The following is a 27,659-nucleotide window of genomic DNA, read 5'->3' on the forward strand; positions in this document are numbered from 1 at the left end:
TGCTGCCAATCACAGAGCATACATGAGGACTGTTGAGTTTGCGTAAATCTGCTGTTTTCGATGTTAAACCTGGTTAGTTTAGAAGACTTGTGTCCATTTGATCCTTGAATGTCGAGAGACACCTGACCCTTCTCTGTGATGGTGTCAATTTTCTTCTGAACCAGATGAATGTATGATTGATGTCCTCTAGCATGAGCGTAGTCGTCAGGGGTGAAGCCTGTAATGTCGCGGGTATTCTTCCATGCCTTGATACCATACTGACATGCACACAAAAATTATAATAAGATCAGATTCTTCAATGAGCAAGTTGATCGGTAAAGAAGAGCAAGAGCATGTATTTTAACTATGCAAAAAATAAAGGGGGTGCAAAGGAGGAGGTAAAAACTACATTACTGCATATAATCAATATGATATATTGTTAAATATAGTAGGAAATATATTAAATATAGTATGATATATATTAAATACAGTAGGATTAAGGTATAATCCAAGTATTCTATGTCTCTTGTATTTGAGCAAGAGCATGTATTTTAACTATAAGTTAGCAGGATGGCAAGCAAATGTCCTATCTATGACGGACAGAATAACTTTAGCCAAGTCAGTAATGGGCATTATGGTTAACTATGTAATGCACACTGATAAATTACCAAAGGCTGTTTGCAATAGCATGGAAAAGAAACGTGACTTCATATGGGGTCGTGACTCGAGTATCCGAAAATATCATCCAATTGGATGACACCGTATCTGTTGGCGTAAAGCAATGGGAGGATTGGGTATACGAAATCTCTCAAATATGAATGAAGCTTGCTTGATGAAAATTGTGTGGAGAAGCATAAATAAATAAAAAATAGCCTCCGGACTAGAGTGCTTTATGCGAAGTACGGCCAGAAATCAGAGTGGGAACGGGGTGTACATGCCTCACCCATTGACTCAACATTCTGGAGAGACTTAGCCACCATTTGGAATAAAACAATTTGCAAATCAAGATGGACTATCAGGGATGGTGCAAAAGCTCGTTTTTGGACCGATAAGTGGACGGAGATGGAGAATTCTTTGATCAATATGGCAAAAAGATGGACTCCAGATCAACTCCAAGATATAACTGTAAGGGAGTTCACCACCAGTGCACATGAATGGAACAGAGACAAAATAAGACATTGGGTGAAAGATGAACCTCTACCCCACATAAGTGTTGTTCCGCCTCCAAGGAACAATGCAAGAGAGGACTACTTAATATGGCCTTTATCTTCAAAAGAGTTTTTTTCGGTTAAATCAGCTTATCACTCCTTAAAGCAGGATAGTGCACCACCGAAACAGAAATTATGGGGCTTAATCTGGCAATGGTCAGGGATGGAAAGAATTAGATTATTACTTTGGAGGGTGGCACACAAGGGAATCATGACAAATGAGACCCGATACAAAATTTCTGAAGCTTCTCCTTTATGCCCTAATTGCTATGGTATGGTTGAATCTGAACTACATATCCTCCGTGATTGCAAAAATGCGAAGAGTGTTTGGGATGGTTTGTTAAATGGCAATACACCCACCGACTTTTATTCCCAAAACCTTTGGAAATTGATGGAAGTCAACATGGATGGAACTTATGACACGAGCCTTAGAACTGATTGGAGTTTAAAATGGGGCGTTGTTGTCTTGTTCTTGTGGAATTGGAGGAACAAAGACATTAAGACCTGATTCTCCTCTGCCGCCAATCTGGAAATTAGTAACAGAAAGTAAAAAAAGCTCTTGAGAATACACCAGGTACTAATCCTCCTATAGAAAAAACAATTGTTATTCATTAGAAGCCTCCGGAAGAAGGGTGGGTTAAGTTGAACATAGATGGCGCATATAGAAGTAACTGCAAGCTGGGGGGCTCGGGGGCTTTGATCTGAGGTCCTAATGGTGAGTGGATAGCAGGAATAACAAGGAAATTTTGGTGTGACTCCGCTTTCAAAGCGGACTTATGTGGTCTATTTGAAGGACTCACACTTGCGTGGAATTTGGGCTTCCGACACCTATCTGTTACATGTGACTCTTAAGCGTTGGTCTTATTATTTAAACCTAAGAAGCATACTCTTTGTCCCTCGCAACTGATCACTCGGATTGATGAATTGTTACATCAGGAGTGGACAGTAAGAATTAATCATACCTACAAAGTCTAATAAATGTGCATATTGGATGGCGAACCATAGCTTCACACAGAATTGGGGTACTACTAGATACTTCTCCCCCCCGACTGGGATCCAAGTACTACTCTTGGCGGACCTCATGCAAGTTGGCTTTACAATAACTGTACCGAGTTAATTTTTTTCCCTTTCCTTCATGTTTTTGAGGCATAGCCTCCATGTACTCACCAAAAAAAAACTATGCAGAAAATAAAGAGAGTGCAAAGGAGGTAAATGCTACATTACTACATATAATCAATGTGATATATTGTTAAATATAGCAGGAAATACATTAAATATAGTATGCTATATATTAAATATAGTAAGATTAAGGTATAATCCAAGTTTTCTATATCTCTTGTATTTGGTAATGCATAAACCTATATTTGGTAGGGCATTTGCCACATTATTTCCTACCTATTATTCATATTAAGTTTCCAGTCATAGTATAAGTATATGTGCTTGTCTCTTGTAAGACGTATTATGAGAATTTCATCAAGAAGTTAATTTCTTCTAAATCTAACATGGTGTCAGACCAGGTTATTAACCATAGATTTCTCTTTGTTCTTAGTCTCGAGGCCGCCGAGGGGGTTTTGCCACTAACGTCATCTTCGTGCGTCCTCTAGGCGGCCTCGACATCATCGATGACTCAGTTTACTTCATCTTCTCACCTTACTTTCCAAAGCATAATGCTCTACTCCTCCATATCTGTCGCGCTTCAATCTCAACCGTAGGTCTTCCGAGATCGCATCTTTCAGCGAGTTGCGCTTCCATGTCACCAGCACGCCAATCGAACTCGTTGCTTCCTCATCCATCAAAGGATGCATCGCCTCTAGTCTATTCACTATTAATGATCTAGGTTTCGTTATCTCATGGTAATGCCCTCTCACCCATTAATCTACTTAGTTGAGCACTTCATGTTGGTGACCGCTCAAAAATCTATCATCATGATGTCCAGAATTTCCTCTTCACGACCTCGACATCAACCATTAACATTTTCATCCTAATGAGCTCTTCGCCTTCATGACCACGCCATCAACTCCTAAGATTTTCACTATTGATTCACAAAGATTCCTATCTCTGTCGTATGATCTCATTGCTAAGATTATCTCCGTTTATGTACTAGGATTTCAATTCCCCATCATTATCTAATCAGCATTAAGTTTTACTCCATAGATGCCCCTCCACCCTCCCCCCAAACAGCCAGATTTCTATTGTCACGCCCCTGGCCTACGGGCCAGTTGGCGCGAGCAAGCTGTGGGTCTCACGAAGAGCAACTCGTGAGTTAGCTAAATTCACTTTGTCAAAATGCTAGCACTAGTTACTCTTGAGTCTTGAGCTTTTTTCTATTTAAATCACTAACATTTCTTCACATTAGTTTATATGGGACTAAAATGTGGAGGTGTCACAATCATCTCATCTTACAAAGACGATGACCTCATTATCACGACATGATAATTGGTACATCCTAATATCACTATAAGGCGATGTGGAATCTAGATGTAACTCCTACGGACTCTAGAGGTGACTCCTACCGTATTCACACGGTATAGCACTTAGCCCCGTATAACACTTAGCTCCACACTTCCGGATGACTTCTTTGATATCATTTGTCATGCCCCGGGCCCACGGGCCCGTTGGCGCAAGTCGTGGGTCCCACTGAGAGCAACTCGAGGATTGGCTAAATTCACTTTGCCAAAATGCTAGCACTAGTTACTCTTGAAGCTTGAGCTTTTTTTCATTTAAGCCACTAATATTTCTTCACACTAGTCTATGTAGGACTAAAGTGTAGTGGTGTCACATCTATCCTATACCATCGATCAAATAGCTCTTGGCTAGGTTTCCCAGACAATCAATTTAAGCTCCTGTATCTGTGTCTGACACATGCCATATCCGTGCCCATGTCCAACACTCCTTGGACACTTCTTGAATATATACATAAATTTAGTCAGACATGTACTTAATTATATAATATAATATTTTAAAATACTCATGATACACTTCTTGAATGTTTATCTTACACATCACCTAAAATTTCTACAACTCGATGGACTCGGGTTGGGTTCAATTTAGTCCATACCTAGTTCATAAGTATAATTTTAAAGCGTCATTTAGATATTTACTTCAAAAACTTTAAACCGAGAAACGGCTTTTTCATGAAACTCAAATTAGTTTTCGTTCTTCCGCAAAGACTACATATTTGTTGATATTAAAAACAAAAAGAAAAGAAAAAAAGGCAACCACCATTATAACGGGTTCTAATTATTATGAGTTATAGTTAAAAAGTTGAACATTTAATCATTATCATAATAACTAATTGAGGGGATTCTACACTGTAGTGACATTGTGGTCTTCTTCATATCTTATTATTTTAATTTTTTTCATATCTTATTATTTTGGATTTTCTAGGTATGTCATCCTTATTTATTATTCTGCCAAACCAAACTATTCCTACTTCCCCATTATTCCTACCAATGTTACTACAATACTACCATAAAATTATAAATAAAAAAGTAAGCGAACTTGACCCCTTGAATCATGACTATATCAGCTATTCTAATATTTAAATTTGATGTATATTAAATTGTAGAAAATGGTTTTTAAATATATAATCTACTTCATAAAAGAAACATAAAAATGTTATAATGATTTTAGTTCTCATAAAACATGAATGAAAAAACGATCAAACTCATATAAATTATTAATATCAATATGTGTTACATATAGCCGTGTCACTTTACCTACATTTTACAAATATGTTGCTTCCCATATTCACACCCGTGTCTGAGTCTGCACCTCCACCTGTACCGTGCAACATAGGCTGTTGGGTTTTCTTTTCTCCATTGATACCTATGGACTCCTTTCCTACATTATGGATTTGTCTCCATGCTTGGGCACTTAGACTGACGCTCAAACTTCTGCTAACCTGGGCTATCTTATCCAAACTCATAATTTGCATCCCACCACGAGTTTGAGTGGATGTTAAATATAGTAGGATATAAATTAAAGATATTATGGTATATATTAAATATAGTAGAATATAATCCAATTATTATATATCTTCTGTATCCGGTAATGCATGACACCTTATTTCCTGCTTATTATAGGGAATTTCTATATTAAAGTCTCCTATCATAGTATAAATATATGTACTCATCTCTTGTGATACATATTAAGGAATTATAAAAAAGAGATTTCTTCTAAATCTAACAAATATATACACGAGTGGCATGTAAGGTTCAGTAGTAGTAAAACATATCTTAAGGAAACCTCTTCATGATCACTTGGCAACAAGAAGACATTTCGTATAAAACAACTACATAAATTTTCTTTGTTCAGAATGAACAAAAGGAGAAGGGGATGCCAGAGAAGTTGGATGGAAATGGAAATTGTGGAAATTGAAGAGTCCATCCATTTTGGAGAATTAGTCGCATGTCATATTCACAAGCGTTTTATAGATAAGTTTCTTGAACTGTCTGTTTTTAATTTCAGAAATATGCTGGTGTCTTTTAATAGAGGCTTTGAAAACAGCATTCCTACAATGAAAATTGATCATGCATTTCGGTTTCTAGATTTATGAAATAATCATAACAGGGTATCTGAAGCTTACTTGTCCAGGATCATTGATCAGTGCATCCAATACCTCCTCTGCGCAACTAAGAGAGGCTGCTATATGAAGAGGTGTCATATTCAAGGTTCCAAGCATGTCAGGTCTGAACAGGAAGCAGTCAGTATTTGTTTCATTGAAAACTGTATCAGCCTTATAATTCAAAAGAAACTTGACCATGAACTTGCTTTTCTTGCGAACAGCGATATGGAGAAGATTTTCTGACAACACAAGCTCAGAAGGAGTTGATCCACCTAAATCAATAACTCCTTGAAATATAATGTCCATTAGTTTCTTGACTACGGCACACCATTCTCGATCCATGGCAAATGTCATTAACCATCTGAACCGTTGTAGCGAAAATAAATCTGGATAAAAGTTAACTTGTTTAGACCTAAGCATCAAGTTACTCCTTCGAAGAAGCCATCCCATTTCATTTAAAAAATTCATAGCCTGGTTCCTTGGAAAATCATCTGAATTGATTGAATTCTCCAGCATTCGGATCTCACTACATACATCTTCTTCAGCAACTACAAAGGGAAAGAATTCACTACTAAGACCATCTCCTTCAACCTAGAAGTAATTACAATTTTCAAGTATCAATAGAAGAAAACAATGAAATGAACATGTGGACGACAGGAAGGTACAGTACCTCAATGACTCCTCTTCCTGTTGCATCAGGGAAGGAGCAAGAAAATCTGAGATACTGATAATCTTCATATTCTCTGCTGGAATTGGTTTCCCCAACTAAAAGATGTGCTGCTTCTGCGACCAGATATTTCCCTTCAAATGCACATAGTAACCTGGATATCTAACGCATCATGTTATATGATGCAAGTTGCACTAAAAGATATAATCTTCAAAGGATTAAAAACAAAGCATGAATGCTCTGCACTAGGTCAAATAGTGAATCACAGTTTCCAGAAACACAAAAATAATACCATACCTTGCAGTTGGTTGAGCTAGATTAAAACCTTGGACTGTGAAGCTAACCCTTGCCGAAGAAGCAACAGCAATGGGTGTTACACTTACAATTTGACAATTATTAGCATTCTCTAATAGCAATGGGCTTATTTGAAGCACAATACTTCCTGCAGCGGTAGATATAAAGTGCGAAGATTGATTTACGCATTGACCAATATATTCACAATACATTTAATAGGCAACACAAAGTCGAATGTACCATCATATACAAATGCCATGCAGTTCTGAATCTGAGCATAAAGCCATCCCGTCATCCAAAAGGCATCACCACATACGCGCAAAAGCCTATTCAGACTAGAGCACAGGTCATGGTTTAGCTGTTTGTGTAAGACCAAAATTAATTAGATGCTAAAAAGAACCATAAAGATGTTTTCCTGTACAGGTGAATAAGTAAAATTTTAAAGCATACTTCCTCCCATATAGAATCATCAAGGCGAAGATAAACAGTAAGAACAACACAACCAGGTCGAATGTAGCTTTCCATATCAGTGGGACTGTTGGACAACCAGTCAAGGATCTGAAAAGAAATATATTATGACATGAAACAATCTAAAATGGTGATCCGATTAACTGTTTTCCATTTTAGCATTTACCTCAAAGACAGAAGTTTACCTGTGTTTGCAGAAGAAGAGGAAAATCATTTGGGTTTTTACCAAAGAGTTTGAAGATAATTCTATCTGTTCGACTCTGGAACAAAAGTAAGTCAAAATTAAAATATGACAAATCTGATAAATTACACTAGACAGGACATGGAGATCAAAGAATTACAACCTAGTCAAACTAGATTCAAATGTTAGAATTAGATTATTTATGTTCGATCATGAGACTTGCAACAATGACGTATTCAGTTGATAACATAGATATATGGTGCAGGCCTAACATTCATGTTTGATTATGATTTCTTTTTAAACAAGAATAATGTTTTATCATGATTCAAGCGATGCCATATCACATTGCAACGAAACAACACACTCCTAATCACCCTACATTTATAAGACCATGGATGGTGATTGACGTCTGTCCACTGCTAATAGTCAACAAAGTATATGACCTGATGACAAGGTGTTATATAACTATAAAGGTTTCATATAGTTATCATGCCATGAACAATATGGGAGCATTAAATATCCATCAGCACATAGAAAAGCCACAGTACATGTCCCATGCAGAGACCAATAGTATGAGAAGTCTCCTGCACATAGACGAGCCCTTAAATAAAAGAGCTTCTGCAGAATTTTGAACTGACTACTTAGCATTTGATAAGTTTCATCTCACTTTGGTAACTGATGACACTCATAAATGTTGAAAGTGCTTGTGACTTGACATGATTTCGACACCTAAGCTTTACACTTACATTGGCATTGGGGTTCCATTATTCAATCATGTTTTTTTATGGCCTACAAATTTCTCGTCATGGACAGGGTTGCCAGTAAGTACTACATAGATAAAATTAGTGTTACAATAGGAAATATTGAACTGATTAATGTCCTATGCAGAATCTCCTCAGATATATAATTCTCGTACAATGAGTGGAACCAAAATGTTAAGTTAATGCATTAATTGTCGACCTCAATCTGTCTTCACAATTAGTTGACAATGTGCTCTTGTTAAGCTCAAATTCATTCATATTATAATTCAGTTAAACTGCAGTGAGGATTGCCATTTTTTAGTATACTGCATAAGAGAATTGATTCATATAAGATAGCAGGAAAAAAAACTACTAGCTTTGGTAAGTGTACAGATATCTGGACATTTTTTATGGTTACCAACTTACCATAAAAGTTAAAAAAACAAGATGACCAAAAATTACAAAAGCCGGTAAAACTAACATATGAAACTTAATTCCCATGGTGGTTTAAAGGACAAGCAAAAATACTCATTCTTTAATTTCATCTTCCTCACTAAGACTTTTTAAAATAAACTAGTGAGGAAAGGCACGGGCAAGGCACGTGCCAGCCTCATTTTTGTTGGTACATTTGTGCAAAATATAATTAGAAGCACAATTTTATTAGTATCCATTTCTTAAAAAAAGTTTGGGCAATTATAATGTGAAACATTATTTATAGGTAATAGTAAGTTGTATTTCAAAAAACTTCACAGTTTTTCATAGGCTTTCAGTTGTTTGTGATGTTTTAGAAAAATACATGCACTTGGAAAAATAAATGGGATGAATATCATAAAAAATCCTCTCAAATTTGGACAATTATCAGATAACCCCTCATAAATTTCAAAATATCAGAAAATCCACCTTAAGTTTAGGGGTTACCAGAATATCCCCTTTTCACTTGAAGATTTCATCAGGAAACCCCTTGAACAATGTTAATGGCAATTTCCCATGGGCAAGTAAAATTAACCAGGAGGATATTTTTGCCCGAAAAAATAAGAGAAGGGAAAAAAAACTATTCATGCAATTGCACTTTTACTTTCATTTCTTATGATGCACACTAAATATTGAGTGATAATTTGATAAATCCTACGATGCTCTTATGTCTTAAAGCTTGGGTGTAAAAAGAGAATAAAATAACAACGTAACATACTATTACAAGTCTCAAGGCTTGATCACGTTAATTTAGAACATTATCTCAAGTAAGACAAGGGCGCCTGTTACCTCTGGGATACATTTCCCACATATAAGTAGGGGTGGAAATGAACCAGACAATTAACAAATAGTTGATTAAATGTTCATTTAACTATTGTTATATTCAATTCAGTAGTCCATTTAACAATAAACAAATAGCTCTTAGTATTTGGTTCATAAATGAATAGAATTTAACCATATGTATATTCGATTCGTTTAATTATCAAATATTCGTTTAGAGTTTTGTCCTTTATAATTTGTATTCTAACATGCAAGACGTTATGTTTTTGACCCCTTTATATTTTGTAATTTAAATTGTATACTCAATTTGACAAATTTAAAGAGCTATATGTTAATTTTTAAACCAAATTTCTTTAGTCCAAGAAAAGTATTTTTTTTAGTTATAACATTGTCACAAGTTTGAAATTTCTCCCAAACAATTATGTAGGCTTTACCATGAGTTTTTTTATTAATTGGAGAAACCAATCAAATGAGTTCCCATTCTCACTCAAAATTTCATCTCTCAACTAAGCTTTCCTCCACTAGCGCCTTCCTTCATGACCTACAGTGCTGCTTGCTTTATCTACTCTACTCTAACTCGTTGCCCTTAACTCCAATGTCTCAGAACACAATATCCCCATTTCGCCTCTCACACATCAATCTCAAGCTTGTTCCCTATCGACAAACAGAGCACTCTACAAGAAGTCAGATGGCTCTTCAAACCATACTTAAAATACTCCTCAAAATCAATATCCTTCCTAGCAAGAGCACGAATTGCTTTATTCCTTGTTCAACAGACATCACTGCACTGATAGTACTCAAACGAGCCACAGAGACGTCTAACATCCTCTACACTATACCCAAAAGGAGAGAATGTTGCATCCGTTTCTTGCATATCTGAGATGAATTTTTCTGCATCGCCTTCGAATTGAGGCCTTCGAAAACCAGTCACCAATGTAGATTGAACTACCTCTTTCACAGCTCTGAATTCTGCGAACTCCGCATCACCATGCACTCACATCAAATTTGAGAGACCTGTAGAAAAAATTCCTTGGTAATCTCAAAAAACAATGCCGACTCCAATTGCTTGCTAACCATCAAAAATTGTCCACCTTCATGTTGTTAGATCTCGTTGGGATCCAGCGCACAGAAAAAAGCTTCATAGGACGTTGTGAATGTACTTCTTGAGCATCAAGGTACTCATATCGGTAATCTCTAGCCCCACAAAATAACTCTTCTACCCCTCTCCCTTTCCCTTGATGTTTAACCTCGTTTTCTACTTCTCCATAGAAGCCAACAAATTACAATGATCAAATCGTGCTTGATGCTTGCTTCCACCCGTGAAAGGGTGCCCCACCAATCTCTCACACGACGCCCCTCCCTCCACTCCAGTAACTCCAGTAACAAGGGTATCTGCACAGTCCCTAAACCTGCCTCACGAGCAGGCATGCCCATAGAACATGATATATAGATTCTCACTCTGCTCCACACCCAACAGCCATATCTCACCATTAAGCATAATGTAAAAGTCACATTGCACAAATTTATTGGGGAGTACCCACTAAAAATCATTTTGACTTTCCTAAATTATCTTGGGAAGTAACTGCTCAAGACAATCAGCCAAAACATTTAAGCATAATGTAAAAATCACACAGCACAAATTTATTAGCCGAAGCTGAGTCAATTAATCTAGATTATTGCACTTAGGAATAAGTAAAATGCAAGTGACATTCACATGTTGATTAACCCTGTTGTGCTCAGCGGAAATTTCGGCAGAGTTTCTGGTGCACAATAAGAGAGAAAGATCGATAAGAATTCCCGTCTCACCAAGGAGACAAGAATCTGAAGCGGATATCTCAACCAAGTGAGATATCGGCTCTTCCTCTCATCAGTTCTAGGACTGACCTGTCGAGGGATCCTAAAACTATTACAATGGCCACAAACTCAAACAACTAATTTTACGTGGTTCGGCAAACTGCCTACGTCCACGGGGCAAGGAGGGGGAGATCTACTATTAGAGGAAAAAGAATACAAATAGGTTTACAACTCTCACAATTTAAACCCTCAAATATTCTCTCAATTCCTCTCTCAAAAGCCGCTTGAGAACCCTCTGTTTCTGCACCTTTGCTGCTTGCACACGCCTCCAAGCCAAGCTCTCTACCTTCGCAACTGCCCTCTGCAGCCGCACCCTCAATTGCTTGCACCGCGCAGTCAAAAGAGAAACACCAGCCGAAAACCTCCTGCACGAATTCTGCCGTCCTCCCCCACTTTTGCACAAAACCCTAAGTCTGCAAAAGAGAAATATATAGTTGTAGTTTCCACAAGTTTTCGGGTGGGCCATCTTCTCTCTAATCAAAACCGCGTTCACGTGATCTTTTCACGCGTTGTGAACTCTGTGTTCACACTTGTGGCTATCCCTTCACGTTTTCCAATTGAGAACGTCACATGGTGGCCCCACGTTCCCTGCAGTTGAAGAATTGTTTCACCCACGTGAGTGGGTGGGCCCCCATGTTTGCTCACAATTCTCCACCTCGGTGAAGTTTTCACAAAACTGAGCCGACACCAACCAAACTAAATGTCTCACTTGTTGTGTCCAGTACACCGTGAAATAATTCACGACAACAGACTCAATCCATAACAAGTCGAGACTCAAACGGGAGTGCGAACACTCACCCAAATATCGGTATCAACTCACCAAATCGATCTCACTCCCATCCAATCCAAACCCGGCTGCATCATAAAGACTGCCTACGTATCCTCTTGCCCAAGGAATCAAGCCGAACGTAGTTCACCTAAATGGCCGCGAACGACCTCAATCCAATAGAAGAGTTCGCAACCCTTCTCCAATATCATCAACTCTGCGGCTGATAGCACCTCCAATGGCCTCAAACACCTCCACCTGAGGCGAACCACTGACCCATATCCAAACTATATCTATCAGCCTGCACATTAGTCAAACCCAACTCATCTCTGCCTCGACATCCAAATAAACTTCCGCGCTGTGTCACATTCAGCCTGAATCCCACACCAATGCAGAATGATCTGGAGTAATCTTTCACCCAATGTGGAGTAGCATCACTCCTCCACCCGCTGTGCGATATTTTTGATCTTACTTTTTAGTTTGATTTTTGGGGATTTAATTATTTGTGATTTGGATTATTTTTGGGATTAATTTTGGGATTTTTCTAGGAATTGGATTTATATTTTATGATTGTATGATATATTTTTGATTTTTTTACTTTATTTTGCGTGATGGAATTTACTTTTGGGAATTTTTTTATTATTTTTTATTGGGATATTTTTTGGTTATTATTTTAATATTGATGATTATTTTTATTATTATTTTCTTGGGGGGGGGATTATTATTAGGGGATTTTTTTTTAGATGAATTGAGATATATTATTTTATTGATTGGGATATTTTTTGATTTATATTTGTATTTTTTAATTTTATATTTATGGGGATAGAATGTTATATTATTTTATTTCTTTTTAGAATTAATTATTTTTGATTAAGTATCTTTTTTATTTATATATTTTTGGGGGATATATTTGATTGATTTTTTTTTTGGGATTTTTTTTTTTTTACTGCAGATTTTTTTTTTATTTTTGTTTTTTATACGTCTATTAATAGAATCTATTTTTTTCATATTGATCTTTTTATTTTAGGATAATGTTTTTACTTTTTTTTATGATTATTTGGGATATTCGATTATTTATTTATTATTATTTTATTTTTCGGATTATAATACTTGAAATTTTTTTTTTTGGGATATTGTACTTTTAATGGGGATATTGGATGGGGATTTTATTTTTAATTTTTATTTTTTATGGACGGATTTGTATTATTTTTTGTATATTTTTTATTTTTATTGGATTTTTGTATTCTGGAATTTTTTTTCTTGTTATTATGGGGATTTATATTAGGATGATCTTTTTGGGGATTTGGATTTGTTCTTTTTTTTTTTTATTTTTTTATTTTTTTTTTTGGGATTTATAATGGATTTTTCTTTTACAGTTTTTTTTAGGATATTTTATTTTTTTTTTATTATTTTTATTTATTTTTTTATTTTATGGGATATTTATTATTATTCTTTGTTTTAGGATTTGTTTTATATTTTTTCTATTCTTTTTGTTTTTTATATATTTGGGATTATTTGATTTTTATGAGATTATCTTGATTTTATATTTTATTATTTTGATTTTTTAGATATTGATTTTTATATTTTTCTTTTTGATGGGATTACTTTTTTTTTTTTTTTTTTTTTGATTTATTTTTAGAGCTATTTTTTTAGAATTATTTTGTATTTTTTTATTTATTAATTTGTTGATTTTATTATGATTTTCTTGGATGGATTTTTTTTATTTTTCTTTGGGGGGGGGGGGATTATTTCTCTTTTGAATTATTAATTTTTATTTTTTAGGATTAATCGTTTATTTATTTTATTGATTTTTTTTTTTTACTTTTTTTTTTTAATTTATGAATTATTGAATAATATTCGATTTAGGATTATATCTTATTTATTTTTCGTTATAGTTTTGTATTTATATTGATATATTATTTTTCTTTACGTATATTGGATTTTGATTTGGATTTATATTATTTTTTCGATTTTCTTTTTATATTTCTTGGATTTTTTTGATTTTTATATTTTATATCTATGAGATTTATATTTGTTTTTATTATTTTTTTTATTTATTGATGATTCTTATTGGGAGGATATATTATTTATTTATCGATTTATTTTCTTTTTGGATTGATTTTATGGATTTTTTTTTTTTTTATATTGTATTATATTATTTTTTATGGTTTTTTTTTTATATTATTTTTTTTATTTTTTTTATTTTTTATATTTTTATTATGATTATTTTTATCTTGATTATTTTTGGACTTTATATGGATTTTTTTTTCGATTGGGATTTATTATTGATTATTTGACTTTTAATTAGTATTGATTTCTTTTATTTCGATTTCTGAATGAGGATATGTTCTTTTTTTTTTTTTTTTCTTTTTATTTTTTTTATTTTGGGAATATTTTAATTTCTTGTTTTTTCTTTTGAGTTTCTATTTTTTGATTTTATTTTTTTTTATTATTATTTTTTAATTTGATTTGGGGGGGGGGGGGATTTTTTTTTCTATAATTTTATCATTATTCTTTTTTACTCTAAGGTCTGTCCAAAACTCTCCACCTGCTGAGAGTCAATTGGCTTCCTCATCGAAGCCTCAACCAAAGTGACACTACCAAACCTATCTTCCAATGGAGTTTTACCTCCAATCACAGCAGTTGACAACTCTTTAATAGGATGACCCAAATATGTCGAAGCCTCGGTCCAGAAACTCTTCTGCAAACCATTGCTTGACAACAAACACCGATCCTCCTCCAGCAAGGTACGGTTCTTCAAATTTGTCACCCTATCTAGCTGCCCCAAGATTTTCTTTCCAACGAAGTGTCTCGAAATGCCGTGAGCTCGGCTCTAATACAGAAATAGGTCCATCTTGTACCTCCCACCAGAATGGAGTACCTTCACCTTTCTGCCAATATCACACTTCTTCAATCTGTTGGAGACTACTAGGACTTTATCCATAGGGGATTTGGTTGCAACCCAAACACGCCTAGAACAGCCACCAACAAAGGAAACCAAACGCCTATTACCTCCCAATGATGCCCCCTTGGAAGGCCCCCAAACATCCACGTGAACTCCTCCAGAACGACCCTTAGCACGGTGAATAGAGGTGCCACACTTCACCTCGGTCTTCTTGCTCACATCAACATGTTCACTGGACTTCAAACTGCAGGTCTTTGCACCCTCTTTCAATCTATGCGAGGAATCAATACTGGAATGGCCAAGCCCCAAATGCCGCAGTCTAGTCGAATCAACAGAAGTCGTCAGCTCTCCACCTGCCACTATACCTCCAGTCAAGTAATACAGGTTATTTCTCCTGACGCCCTTCATCAAAATACGAGAGTCTCTCGCAATCTCGAGAACCATGTCCTCAACACGAACCTTCAGACCCTCTCCAACCAAAGCTCCAATCGAGATCAAGTTCTTCCTCAAAGAAGGAACATATCTCACATCATTTAACTCTCTAACAGTCCCGTCAAACATCTTTATGCGAATTCTTCCTATCCCAAGGATCTGGCATGCACGGTTATCAGCCATATACACCACACCACTATCCACCAGCTTCTCAAGACTGGAGAACCATTCCCTTCTAGGACACACATGATAGGTCGCACCACTATCCAACATCCATTCAGATTTCTCCGAATAGCTATTTGTAGGACTGATAGAAAGCGAATAAATAGAAGAGTCAGAATTATTACCATCCGATACGATATTTGCTTCTGATGATGGCTGCTTCCCTTTTCCCTTCTGCTTATTCTTCATCCATTCGTCGAGCTTTGAGCAGTCTTTCTTCCAATGACCAGTCTCCTTGCACCAAGCACACTGATCTTTTCCAATTGTAGGATGCCCTACTCTAGACTGTGACTTCCAATTCTTCCGGTTTGGATTCTTCCCTCTTGCGACCAACGCCTCTGCTACCGACTCAGTCGAATTCTCCTTATCCTTCTTCCGAAGCTGATAATTCACCAATGCAGCAGTGACCTCACTATACGAAAAGGATGTCTTCCCATTAATCAGAGTAAGAACGAAGGTCTCATATTCCTCGTCGGGCAAGGAACTCAACAACAGCAACGCCTTGTCCTCATCCTCAATTATGACATCCACATTCGCCAAATCCGCAAGAAGCTTTGTGTAGTGGTTCATGTGATCTCTAATGGAGGTTCCCTTCTTCAACTGGAAACGATAAAGTCTCCTCTTCAAATGCAAGCGATTTTCCACACTCTTGGTCAAATACTTGCTTTCGAGAATCTCCCAAATCTTCTTCGCAGAAGTCTCATTCATCACATCATATTTTAGATCTTGAGTCAAACAAGACCTAATCACACCACACGCCGTTCGATTCATCTTTTTCCAAACCTTCTCTTCAATCTCATCTGGCTTGCCATCTAACTCCAATGTATCCTCCAAATTCTGCGCGTTCAGCGCATCCAAAACCTCGCATCTCCATAATCCAAAGTTGTTTGTGCCATTAAATTTCTCCACATCTATCTTCATAGAGTGGATATTCAAACTCTGAATGGTCTTCACGCCAGAAGAACCACCCTCGACACCCGAAGCACCTTCTTTCCCCGACATCTTACGCACCAACGAACAAAGAATAGATCCAAAACTGAAAGATAGAGTCTTTACCAAAAGATCCCACCTTTATCACCAACGAAGTCCTAAACGGGCCTCCAAATTGATCTACTCCTCCAACCAAACCCTAGATCTGGAATCTGGGCTCTGATACCACTTGTTGTGCGCAGCGGAAATTTCGGCAGAGTTTCTGGTGCACAATAAGAGAGAAAGATCGATAAGAATTCTTGTTTCTCAAAGGGAACAAGAATCTGAAAGCCTAATATCCCATCAAAGTGGGATATTTGCTCTTCCTCTCGTCAGCTCTAGGACTGCGCGTCGAGGGATCCTAAAAACTATTACAATGGCCACAAACTCAAACAATGACTCTGATCGGGTTACGCTTTTAGCGGGCCACGTGTTAATCCACGTGTACACCGGTTAAGGAGACGTGGGATAGCCGCCTCGCATTAAATGCGAGGTAGTGGGCCTCTTCGTTCCCCACGTCCGGTTTGAGACGTTTGTTGAAGATCGTGCTCAAGGAACTGCCAGATCTTGTCCGTCCAGATCCGATCTGTTCTGTCTTACTCTTTAACTGCTTTAACCTTGAACGGTCTAATCAAGTACTGAGTAACCGCCTAGGACTCTTAGGGTATTTAACACCCTAACTCTTCCTCAAGAGGGCCTATCGTCTTCCTCAGAGTAAACCCGAACTTCTTCTTCCTCATACTCCCAATGGCGCCGAAGGTGAAGAGAGTCGTTTCCAAGAAAAGGAAAGAGCCTGGTTCTTCAGGTGCTGCCGAAGCCGTCGCGGCTGAAGGTATCTTCTTGCTTCGACTTTCGTGTGAGTTTAGTAGGTGTTCCTCCCCCAACGTGCTCTCCCTGCAGTTGAAGAATTGTTTCACCCACGTGAGTGGGTGGGCCCCCATGTTTGCTCACAAACCCTACCTTCAATCAAAAACTCTAGTACCACATTCGTAACATCACGACCAATGACGTACCAAAACTTTTGAAAGAACAATGTCACTAGACCGTCTGGAACTAGAACATTTAGTGGATGCATCTCCTTCAAAGTAATAATTAGTTCATCTTCACATAAGTCTCGGACCAAGGAACCATAAACCTTGCACCTCATCATCTAACTTGACTCTCTATACCCAACAGTAGATCTACAATATCTTAAAACTTATTCAAGATATTCAATACAAAAGTCCCCTCTCTATACCCTAAACCCATGAACTTCTTCATCAAGAACATCTTGTTGTTGCCAGTCTTCTTAGCAAACAACGATTCGATTTTCTCCCAGAGTCTTGGCTTACTTTTTATTAGTGATAAGATTATATACATTATCATCTATCAACTACTGGATGTATTCGCAAACTTGCTCATTTTTGAACTCCTAATCTTCATCAGACATTGATTCGGGCAGTAGATGCAAAGATCTTTAACCTTGTTTTTTTTCCTTATATAGTAATTCGGACTGCTCACGCCTATCATCCTTATAATATTGACGTGTAGCGAATCTATCTCTCCATAACTAAAAGCTCGAATCCATATGCTAGGTGTGATTCTCTTCATCTATGGAGAATAGTCTGCGATAAATTGAAGATTAGTTTGGGTGTGCACTCATTTAGCATTTACGAAGGTTCAAGTGCAAGAACGGAGCAAAAATCAGCGTTGACGGAGGATTCTGGAGACGATGGGGAAACGCCAAATGGCAGTGATCAGACCGCCCCGTCTAACCTAGCACAAACTGGTCTGAACGGAGCAAAAACCAGCGTAGCAAGCGCGAAGTGGTCCAAACTGTATCAGACTATTGGGGTCTTGTTCTGCAGTTTTCAGAATTCTATTTTGTTTAGTTCTGTTTTGATAGGGTTCTTGGATATGCTATATGTGTGTGTGTGTGTGTTGCAGGAGATAAAACCCCAAGATAAGAGAGTTTTCTAACCATGAAGATAAGAGAGAAACGAGAGAAAAAGAAGGTTGTTGATGGTGGATCTTCATCATGGATGTTTTTAATGGGGGTCAGCAGGAGCGGTGCCCTCCCAAGATTTTTCAATTTGATGTATGTACCTACACTCTCAGTGGGAATATTGAAAATTTTGAACAAGCTAGATCACTATCTATTTGATAATGATAGTGATATAAGTTTACTATCCAAAACTCTGTAAGCATATGAGAGCAAACAATTATAGGTCCACTAACTTATTAATAATATATAACTTGATATTATAGATGTACTTGATGATTTATAATTCAGTTAGCCTTATTATGATTTACCTTCTCGCTTGTGGTCGCAAAACTTGCTCTCTGACAGCTAACAAAACATGTACATGTATGAATACTAATTTCGCATTGCACTTAAATTTTGATTTAAATATATTTTTATTAGATTTTATATAATGTATATGTAGCTTAAAATTATTTTTAAGTCTATAATCATCACTTCACTTAATTGAATGTAATACATGCGATGGAATTGCTTAAAATTATGTCTAAAGATGAGCTCCGTAGTGGGACACACTCTTCATAATTTGGCTACAAAACTTGGGGCTCACTCTTAATGATTTGGTTAGCATGAAATATCATTTTGCTAAAAAAATCCCTTAGAAATATTTTCTTTTCTAGGGCTTTTTAATATTAGTGCCTTTGTACCAGTTAGAACTTATATCGTCAAATTTATGACTAAAATTCTTTTTAAATTCAACAAACCTGACTTTAGTTGCTTATTTGTGACAACGGCCCCCACGTCAAACAATCCTAGACTCATCAATGCTCTTCACGATGGTTTCATCGATCTTTTCCCGGTAACCTTGCTCCATCTTTTATAAATGTTCAGTTTCTTTTGAGGGGTCAGGGCTATTGTTTTTTCCATGATTTATGAAGGGTAGAAGAGAACTATGGTTGTAACTTTCTCCAACATAGTGGATCTCTTTTTCAATGGTCATGTACAAGACGAGGTTTTTTCCCAGAAGGGTTTTTCCTCTATAAATTGCATGCGACTTTCGTGATTAATTGTTTTACTTCTTGTTTTCAATGTGTGATCTATTTGGCTCAATTATTCTCACACTATGTAACTGCAAGGAGGAGATTGTTATTATCCCGTCAACTTTCATTTGATCACTTCTCTCTCTAACAACTGGCATCAAAGCCAGGTTTGTGGCCCTAAGTAAAAAAGTAAATATCCAAAGCGAAGCCTACAGGCAAGGTTTTAAATGTCGGATGTCGGGTTCATATCGGATGGATGAAATCCATGTCGGATAGCGGAAATCGGGGATATATCGGGGGACATTGACTAAATATCGGATTATCATATCGGGTAGTGCGCATATGTATAATATCATGTCCTAAATATAATCTAAGCATTCATAAATTCAATAGAAGCATAATTTATAAATTCTATAGACTAAACATATAAAAAAGTAAATAATATATGGATTTAGGTTCATAAATTCTTTCTATCGGGTTCATAAGAAACCCTTAAACATGAGAACGGGTCTAATGGGTTTGGGTATTTATCACTAAACCCAAACCCGATAATCAAAAACAGATCTTAAAAAAAGTACCATATCGGTCGATTTTTCAAAGCTAAAAATTAGGCCGATATGCTCGATATGACCTTAGTATTTCCGATTTGGTCCTAAAAACCGACATACGAGTTGAAAACGTTCATGTCGTGTCGGTCAAGCCCTCAAACCGATATGTCGGCCGACATGTCGGACATGTCGGCCGACATTTAAAACCTTGCCTACAGGTGTCGGTTGGTTGATTGAACCCAAAGGATAATTTATATGCTATGAGGCGAACATGGAGGTTGTTAGTGTAAACAATGATCTAGTTAGTTCACAAATGGTACTCTACATATGTTGGAAGATTCTACAAATGGCTAATAGCCATGTGGCCACTTCATGATTATCGATTCTCATAATGAAAGAGAATAATGTTAAAGATTTATATGTAGTTTCATATTGGGTAGAATAAGTATGATAAGTTTAAATAGAAGTTGGGAGAAATACCTCACAACATAAACTTTTTGATTCAAATAGATTCTTATCTTCTATTTAAGACTCATTACCTCTAGGTTGGGTCTAATTACTCTCTAATAAAACTATCCATGGATGATGCAGGTCTTACAGGGGACTTTACATAAAAGTTTTGACAAGCATAAATCTATACAAATCAAAACCTAGAACATTGTTAATTTAAGTTAGTATTCTAGTCACTTGTAGAGAGAAATTAAGTCAGTTTGGGTAGAATTAATACGCACTTCCTACCATATATCTTAGTTTTACGTACATGAAAAGTGATCATAATTAAGGGGTTAACATATTATGACATCAAGTATTATTTATACTTTTTGACATATGAGAGCAAAGTAACAATCAGATCATAATGACAAAAAAAATTATGAATATTCAATTTTTATTATCAGCTAATATTACCTTCCATGATGTCTTATTGTTAGAAGTCAGATCATAATGAGAATCCCCCCCCCCCCAAAAAAAAAAAAAAAAAAAATTCAGCTTCTAATATAAGCTAACATTATTATTTTTTTCATTATATGCATATCTTGTTGTTAGGAACTTAGGAGATAAAAAGAACAAAATATTTTATTAAAATCAGTTTAATGTCAGGTAACACTACTTTTTATCATCATATCAAGCACATATCTTGTTGAAGGAGACTATAATAAAAATATTAAATTCAACTTCTAACGACAACTAACGGTACTTTCTATCATATGCATATTTACTACAAGAGATCATAATGACAAAAATTAATTTAGCTTTTAATGTCAACTAACATTACTTCCTATCATCATATGCATATCTTGTTGTCTGGAGAACATAATGAGAAAATTAGTGACATATCAAAAACTTCCCTTAATTTTGGACGGCTATCAAATAACCCCCATAATTTTTGAAGTATCCAAAAAAATCCTCCTTAACTTAACGGTATAAAGGGGCTATTAAAACCCTTAACTTTAAGATTATTTAGAGAAGCTCAGAAAAGCATTAACCCTGATTGTTACTAGCAAATATATCCCTAAGCGTAATTTTACCAGCTCATATGAAATTTGCAAATTAAGCTATTTAGGGGGATTTCCTGATAAAATCTTAAAGTTAAAGGGTGATTTCTCAAAATCCCTAAACAGAAAAGGGTTTTCTAATATTCTGAATGTTATTGGCGGTATCTGATAATCATCTAAATAATTTTTTTTACACTGTTGTCATAAAAAGATGAGTTTCTGCATTTGATTTTGAAATAATTGATATATATATACATACATATATATATATATATATATATATAATATATATATATATATATATAATTTGAAGAAAAAGAAGGATGATGGATAGATGTTTAACTAATATATAAACTGTCCAATTATTTTCTTAAAGATTCAGAGAAAAATACCGACTCATCAAAGTGAAAAACTACGCAAACTTTGGGGAACCAAATTAATAAAAATTAATAATTATAAGAGATGATGTTTATGATTGAGGAGTATTTTCGCATTTTTTTAGTAATGTGCTTAGGACATGAACTGCCTAAAGGTTTTCCAGGCCCTCGACAATTCCAGTTTAACAGTTTTGTAAATCTTAGCAACACTGATCATAGGTGGCCACCAAGTTAACGGTGAATTGTACACCATCTTTTAACAATAAGTGACAAACATATAAAATCAACTTTTAACGACAAGTAACATTGTGTTTAGATGTAGTGTAATGAGGGAGAGAGGAAGGTAAGGTAAGGTTTTGTTTAGGAGTTCTTTTGAGTGGCTAAGCTGAGGGATTGAAGGGTAGAGGAGGTGACAATTCTCCTTAAACATTGATTTTTCTTTCCCCCTCAATTTAGGCGGTAGCCAAGGGGTGCTAGCATTCAATAAATAATTTTTTCGGACTATTTTGCCGTTTAATAATAAAACATTTTAACATGTAAGGTTATTTATGTGATATTACAGCAATTCCTTCCTCTAATAAACTTCAACTAGTGTGCACCCCGTGCAAAGCACGGCCTTCTATTTTTTAGGCACTGCATTTTGAACTTGTTTCTCATTAAGTTTTAATACATTTGATTTAATTATAGTATGCTTAAAATTAAAAATCATATCTACTCTTCTATACTTAAAGAAGGATCCATATTTTAATACATTTGATTTAGAAATCGCATCTACTTCTCTATATTTAAAGAATGATCCAAATTTTAATACATTTGATTTGCTTACTGTTTATGATACAGTAAATTACTGTAGTATGAATAGTAACTTCAAGTATGGATGAGCAGATTTGATTTACTATTTATGCTACAGACTGTAGCATAAACAATAACTTCGAGCGAGATTACCAAACTTGATTTATTGTTTATGCTACAGTATTTATTGTATCATTTACTGTAGCGTGAACAGTGATTCTTTTTACTCTCCTTTAAGTATAGAGGAGTAGATACAAGTTACTAGATTTTCCCTTAATTTCTGTTACAATTCCTTTCCGTCCGTTCCCCAATTAATAGTTACCTTCCCCTCCATTAGTAAACTCCCAGACATAGTGTAACATTACTTTGTATCATATGCATACTGTGAGTGGGGAGTGGGGGACCACGAGCGTGAGCCCACGCTGAGCAATTCCGTGGTTTCATTTCCGCGTGATGAAGGCCGGCCCACCCGTTTCTTACGTATATATATAACCTATTATTTCCTAGGTTTTTGGCGTGGCGTGCAAAGAAAAATAGAGTTGGCTGTTATTTTTCTTTGGCAGCGCAAAAGCAAGGGGGTTTGGCGGCTACGGAGAAAAATCAAGTGCAGGGATTTTTTTTGTGGCCGCGTGCGCAAGTGCAGAAGGAAAATTGTGGTGGCTGACTTTGAGAAGCTGCTGACTTTTCAAGGTTTTGTGAATCCTTTTGTAGAGAGATATTTGTGAGGGATTTGAGAGTTTGTTTGAGGGTTTAGATTGTGAGTGATTATAAACCCTAGTTGTATTCTCTCCCTCTATTAGTGGATCTCTCCCTTCCTTGTCCCGTGGACGTAGGCAATTTACCGAACCACGTAAAAATTGGTTGTATCGTTTTTGTGTGATTTGTAATAGCTTTTAGGTTCCCTCGACGCGCAGTCTTAGAGCTGACGAGAGGAAGAGCTAATATCCCACTTTGATGAGATATTAGGCTTCAGATTCTTGTTCCCTTTGAGAAACAATAATTCTTATTGCGACCTAACTCTTGTTGTGCTGCCGAAGTGCTACCGAAATTTCCGCTGCGCACAACACATACCGTATCATATGCATGTTTGTTTGCAAGAGATCATAATGACAAAAACACTGATTCGACTTTTAAAATAAGCTAATATTACTTTCTATCATCATATGCATATCATGTTGTCAGGAAATCATAATGAGAAAATAGGCTAAATATCAGAAACTCTCCTTAACTTTGGTTTGGACGATTATCAGATAACCCCATAACTTTTGAAATTTTAGAAAATCTCCCTTATCTTAGGGATTGTAAGGTGTTATCAAAAAAAAACTTTAACATTAAGATTTTTTAAAAAAAACAATAAAAGCATGAGCCCTAATTTTCACCAGCAAAGATATTCCCCTACATAATATTGCCTATTCACGTGACATTTACAAATTAAGCTGTTTAGAGGGATTTCCTAATAAAATCTTAAAATTAAAAAGGGAATTCTGGTAATCCCTAAACATAATGGGGTATTCTGATATTTTGAAAGTTATTAGTGTTATCTAATAATCATATAAATAAAAACAAATATTTTGATGTTAGGAGGGCATTTTCGAAACTTCAGAATTATATGAGAAAAGTTTTTTGTGCTTAATAAGGAAAAAACTTTAAAGCGTTCTTTGAAAAACACTTTACAGTTTTAGAGGCTTGTGTACCCCTTTTTGTTGAAAACTATTGAGGTGTCTGATCTGTCTTGTCAAAGATTGACGCTCATCTAAAAAGAGTGAATCGTACATTTGTAAGGACTTTTCACATTGCTATCATAAAAAGATGAGTTTCTACACCTGACTCTGAAATAATTTAATATTATATACTATATAAAATCATTTTGAAGAGAAAGTAGGATGGACAGATTTTTTATTTGATATATAAAATTGCCTAATTATTTTCTTATAAGTCCAAAGAAAAAAAATCCTTTTGAGTCATCAAAGTAAAAAAGTATACAAACTTTGGAGTACCAAATTAATGAAAATTAAAATTTTATAAAAGAGTGATGTTTTACGGTTGAGAGGTATTTTCATATTTTTTGGTAAGGTGCTTGAGACACGAACTGTTTGAGGGTTCATAGGCCCTCAAAAGTCCCACGTTAATAGTTTTATGGCTCTTAGCAGCATCGATCATTGGTGCTACCAAGTTAATAGTGCACTGCACACCATCTATAAAATTATCTCCTGCGTTGCATCTTAAATTCACTTGACCCTCATTCTCCATCAATTCGTCCCCTTTTTTCTTTCCCATATCTTATTGGCTCTTTCGTTATCATGTCCTTCCCTTGCTTGTCTTGTTTTTCTCCCTTCGTACTTGTCTAAGTTTTCTCCACCCTTCCACTATTCTTATTATATTTTGAATATTCAACTCTCACCTCTACAAGCTCCACCTCTACAATGTTTCCTCCTAGTATCAGACTTATGTAGTTTTTCTTTACTTGTTCAACCTCCAGGAACTTCTCAATGTCAGCAACACTTTGGATTCTCATTCTACGCTCCATCGACCCCCTTCCATTCCTTGTACCTACTCTTTTGTTCATACGATCAAAGGTATGACTGTTGTCATGTGTTGCTTCCTATTACTTTCCTTGGACAACATCTCCTCCACCTCATGATTAACATGTTTTGCCATCTCCATTTGTCAAGATTGAGTTGTATTTGGCCTCGAGGATGATTTCTTCCATATTTGGTCGTTGCTTATGAAACGGTCGTATTCCTTCTATCTTCCTCCTAATCCCTACCTTCATCTATGCCCCATATAGAGTGAACTGAAGGATCTAACATAGGGTTTTTGTAGTCCTCCATGTGGTCGACCCTTCCACATGTATAACAAAAGTTGGGTAGACGTTCTTACTTGAAAGAGACCCACAACTGTGTTTCATCCTCTTCTCAAATTCACATCTCTTTTGAGTTGCTGAGTAACGCCTAAATGCATCCTAATTTGCAAAAAAACTCCCCATTTTGATGTCATCTCGAGTAGTATCAGCATCCATGCACACTTCGATTCAACTTCCAATTAATTCACCTGTTTCTTTATCCATAAGATTCCATGGCAGGTCACAAATTTGGATCCAGAAAACTGATATCTTCAGCTTTATCATCGAGAGTTGAACCGTCGCATCATAATTTTGAAGGACCAAAGTATTTTTTATTGAATGATCATGGGCACCCCTTCATAACCCTTCTCTTATCCAAGGAGGGGATAACGAGAACAAAAACATATTATCTCTCACACCTTTTAACTTCCAATCCTCACTTCGGCCTCCATATTATAGTCATTGTAATTCTTCAGGGCCTCGAAACTAAATAGTTTAAGAGACAACAATCTCCTAATCAAACACGGGGCACTTTTCACCTTCAATGACGCAATAAATGGTCGCGAGAAACTAGTACCTTCTTCCTCTTCCACTAACGTGAGATTCTTCTACATATTCAGCATCTCCTCCTTCATGATCTTTGATTTTTTTTCTCCTTCAAAAACCACTGCAAAAAACCATGGGTTGGCCAAGACGGATTGCACAGCCACAAGAGGTAAACGCCTACAAGAACACTAGGGATTTTGAGGGACTTTACTATGAGTCTCTTAAAAAGGCTTTTTTTTTTAATCTTTCATATATGGCCAAAATATATAGTAGAGTTTCTAATAGTTTAAATCAAATAAATGGATAAAGTTTTTTCATTGATGCATGGCATTGATACAAAAGTAATAAACCTATTGTAGGCTCCATGTGTGTTATGTATTTTGAAAGGAAAAAAATAATGAACCTAAGGATTGATCTCAGCATCATGTGAAAAAAAATCTAGTCCTATCAATTAAGCTAAATGCTTACATGGCGTTTCTAGATTGGACTATATTTTGATTGCTTACATTGAAGTAGGAGGTGATAAACAAAACTTTCATACTAAAGCAGACAGGTTACACCAAAGTAAATAGCTCTTAGGCTCTTTTCATATATAGTGATAAATGAAAGTACCTAATCTTTAATTTTCTATATTAATATCGATAGACTAAGGTCTCCTCTTTATCTCTCTTTATCTCAACAAACTTATATATTTTTCTTCCCGATGGAAGACAAAAAACAACAAGAATAGGACTGATGATGGTGTCGAATGATAAAGAAAGAGTATTTGGGATTCTGGAGTAGGAGTTTTGTTGACATATAGCAAAGAAAAGAGGAAAAAAGAGTTATCGGCTCTTGTTTTGGTTTCAATGGCATTCAAGGCTGTTTGAGCTAGTTTAGAATTAACAAAGCTTTCAAATTATGAACACATTGATGATGGATAAGCGTAATAAGATTTGGAAGTCAATCATTAAATGATGATAAGGAGGAATCATATCGGATTGCATTGTGACCCTAAATTGTGCTTCTGAAATAGATTTGGCTTGATTTCTTTCGGTTCTAATTACATCAAACTCTTTTAGGATTTGTTTGTTTGCACGGAACTAGCTAAGGAATAACCGAAGTAGAGGTTACTTTTGCTACTTATGAGCAAAAAAACTAGTTTTTTCTAAAAAAAAACTACTTCTACTGCTTTAAATAATGCTACAACGCCCATGTATCGTCCTTATTTCTTAAATCCTTTTTTGCCCTCAAGGCTTAGAAGTACATGAAACATGTGCGAATCCATGAGAAACTAGTTTCTTTTTATTTTGCCCTCCAGATGTACTTATGAATCCCGAAACTTATCCTAATGAAAAAATAAATGAAAAAGAAGAAGTACTATTTCATTCAGAAATATATAAGAAACAAAAAAATATTACTTGTGTTTCTTCTTACTTCATAAATTTGAATGTTACCTCTTTGATTTAATTCTTACTTCTACTAGTACCAACCAATTGGGCCTTTATATGAAGTGCAATGAAACAAGAAACTCAAATGACAACCAACTATTAATATTATACGAAGTGCAAAACCTCAA

General features: G+C 35.8%; 1 protein-coding gene across 1 annotated transcript in view; it reads right to left on the reverse strand.

The window, feature by feature from the left end:
- The window catches only part of LOC109850594 (squamosa promoter-binding-like protein 12), a 39,764-nt gene that overhangs the window by 508 nt on the left and 11,597 nt on the right, over nt 1-27,659 (reverse strand). The window contains 8 exon segments of the mRNA XM_020420640.1: nt 1-2; nt 5-257; nt 5,776-6,345; nt 6,425-6,575; nt 6,719-6,863; nt 6,956-7,073; nt 7,166-7,273; nt 7,369-7,443. The exon segment at nt 1-2 is cut by the window's left edge and continues 508 nt beyond it. Of these exon segments, the coding sequence (XP_020276229.1) occupies nt 1-2; nt 5-257; nt 5,776-6,345; nt 6,425-6,575; nt 6,719-6,863; nt 6,956-7,073; nt 7,166-7,273; nt 7,369-7,443 (1,422 nt within the window).

Source organism: Asparagus officinalis, chromosome 7, assembly GCF_001876935.1.
Source record: "Asparagus officinalis chromosome 7, Aspof.V1, whole genome shotgun sequence".
In the NCBI taxonomy this organism is placed as follows: Eukaryota; Viridiplantae; Streptophyta; class Magnoliopsida; order Asparagales; family Asparagaceae; genus Asparagus; species Asparagus officinalis.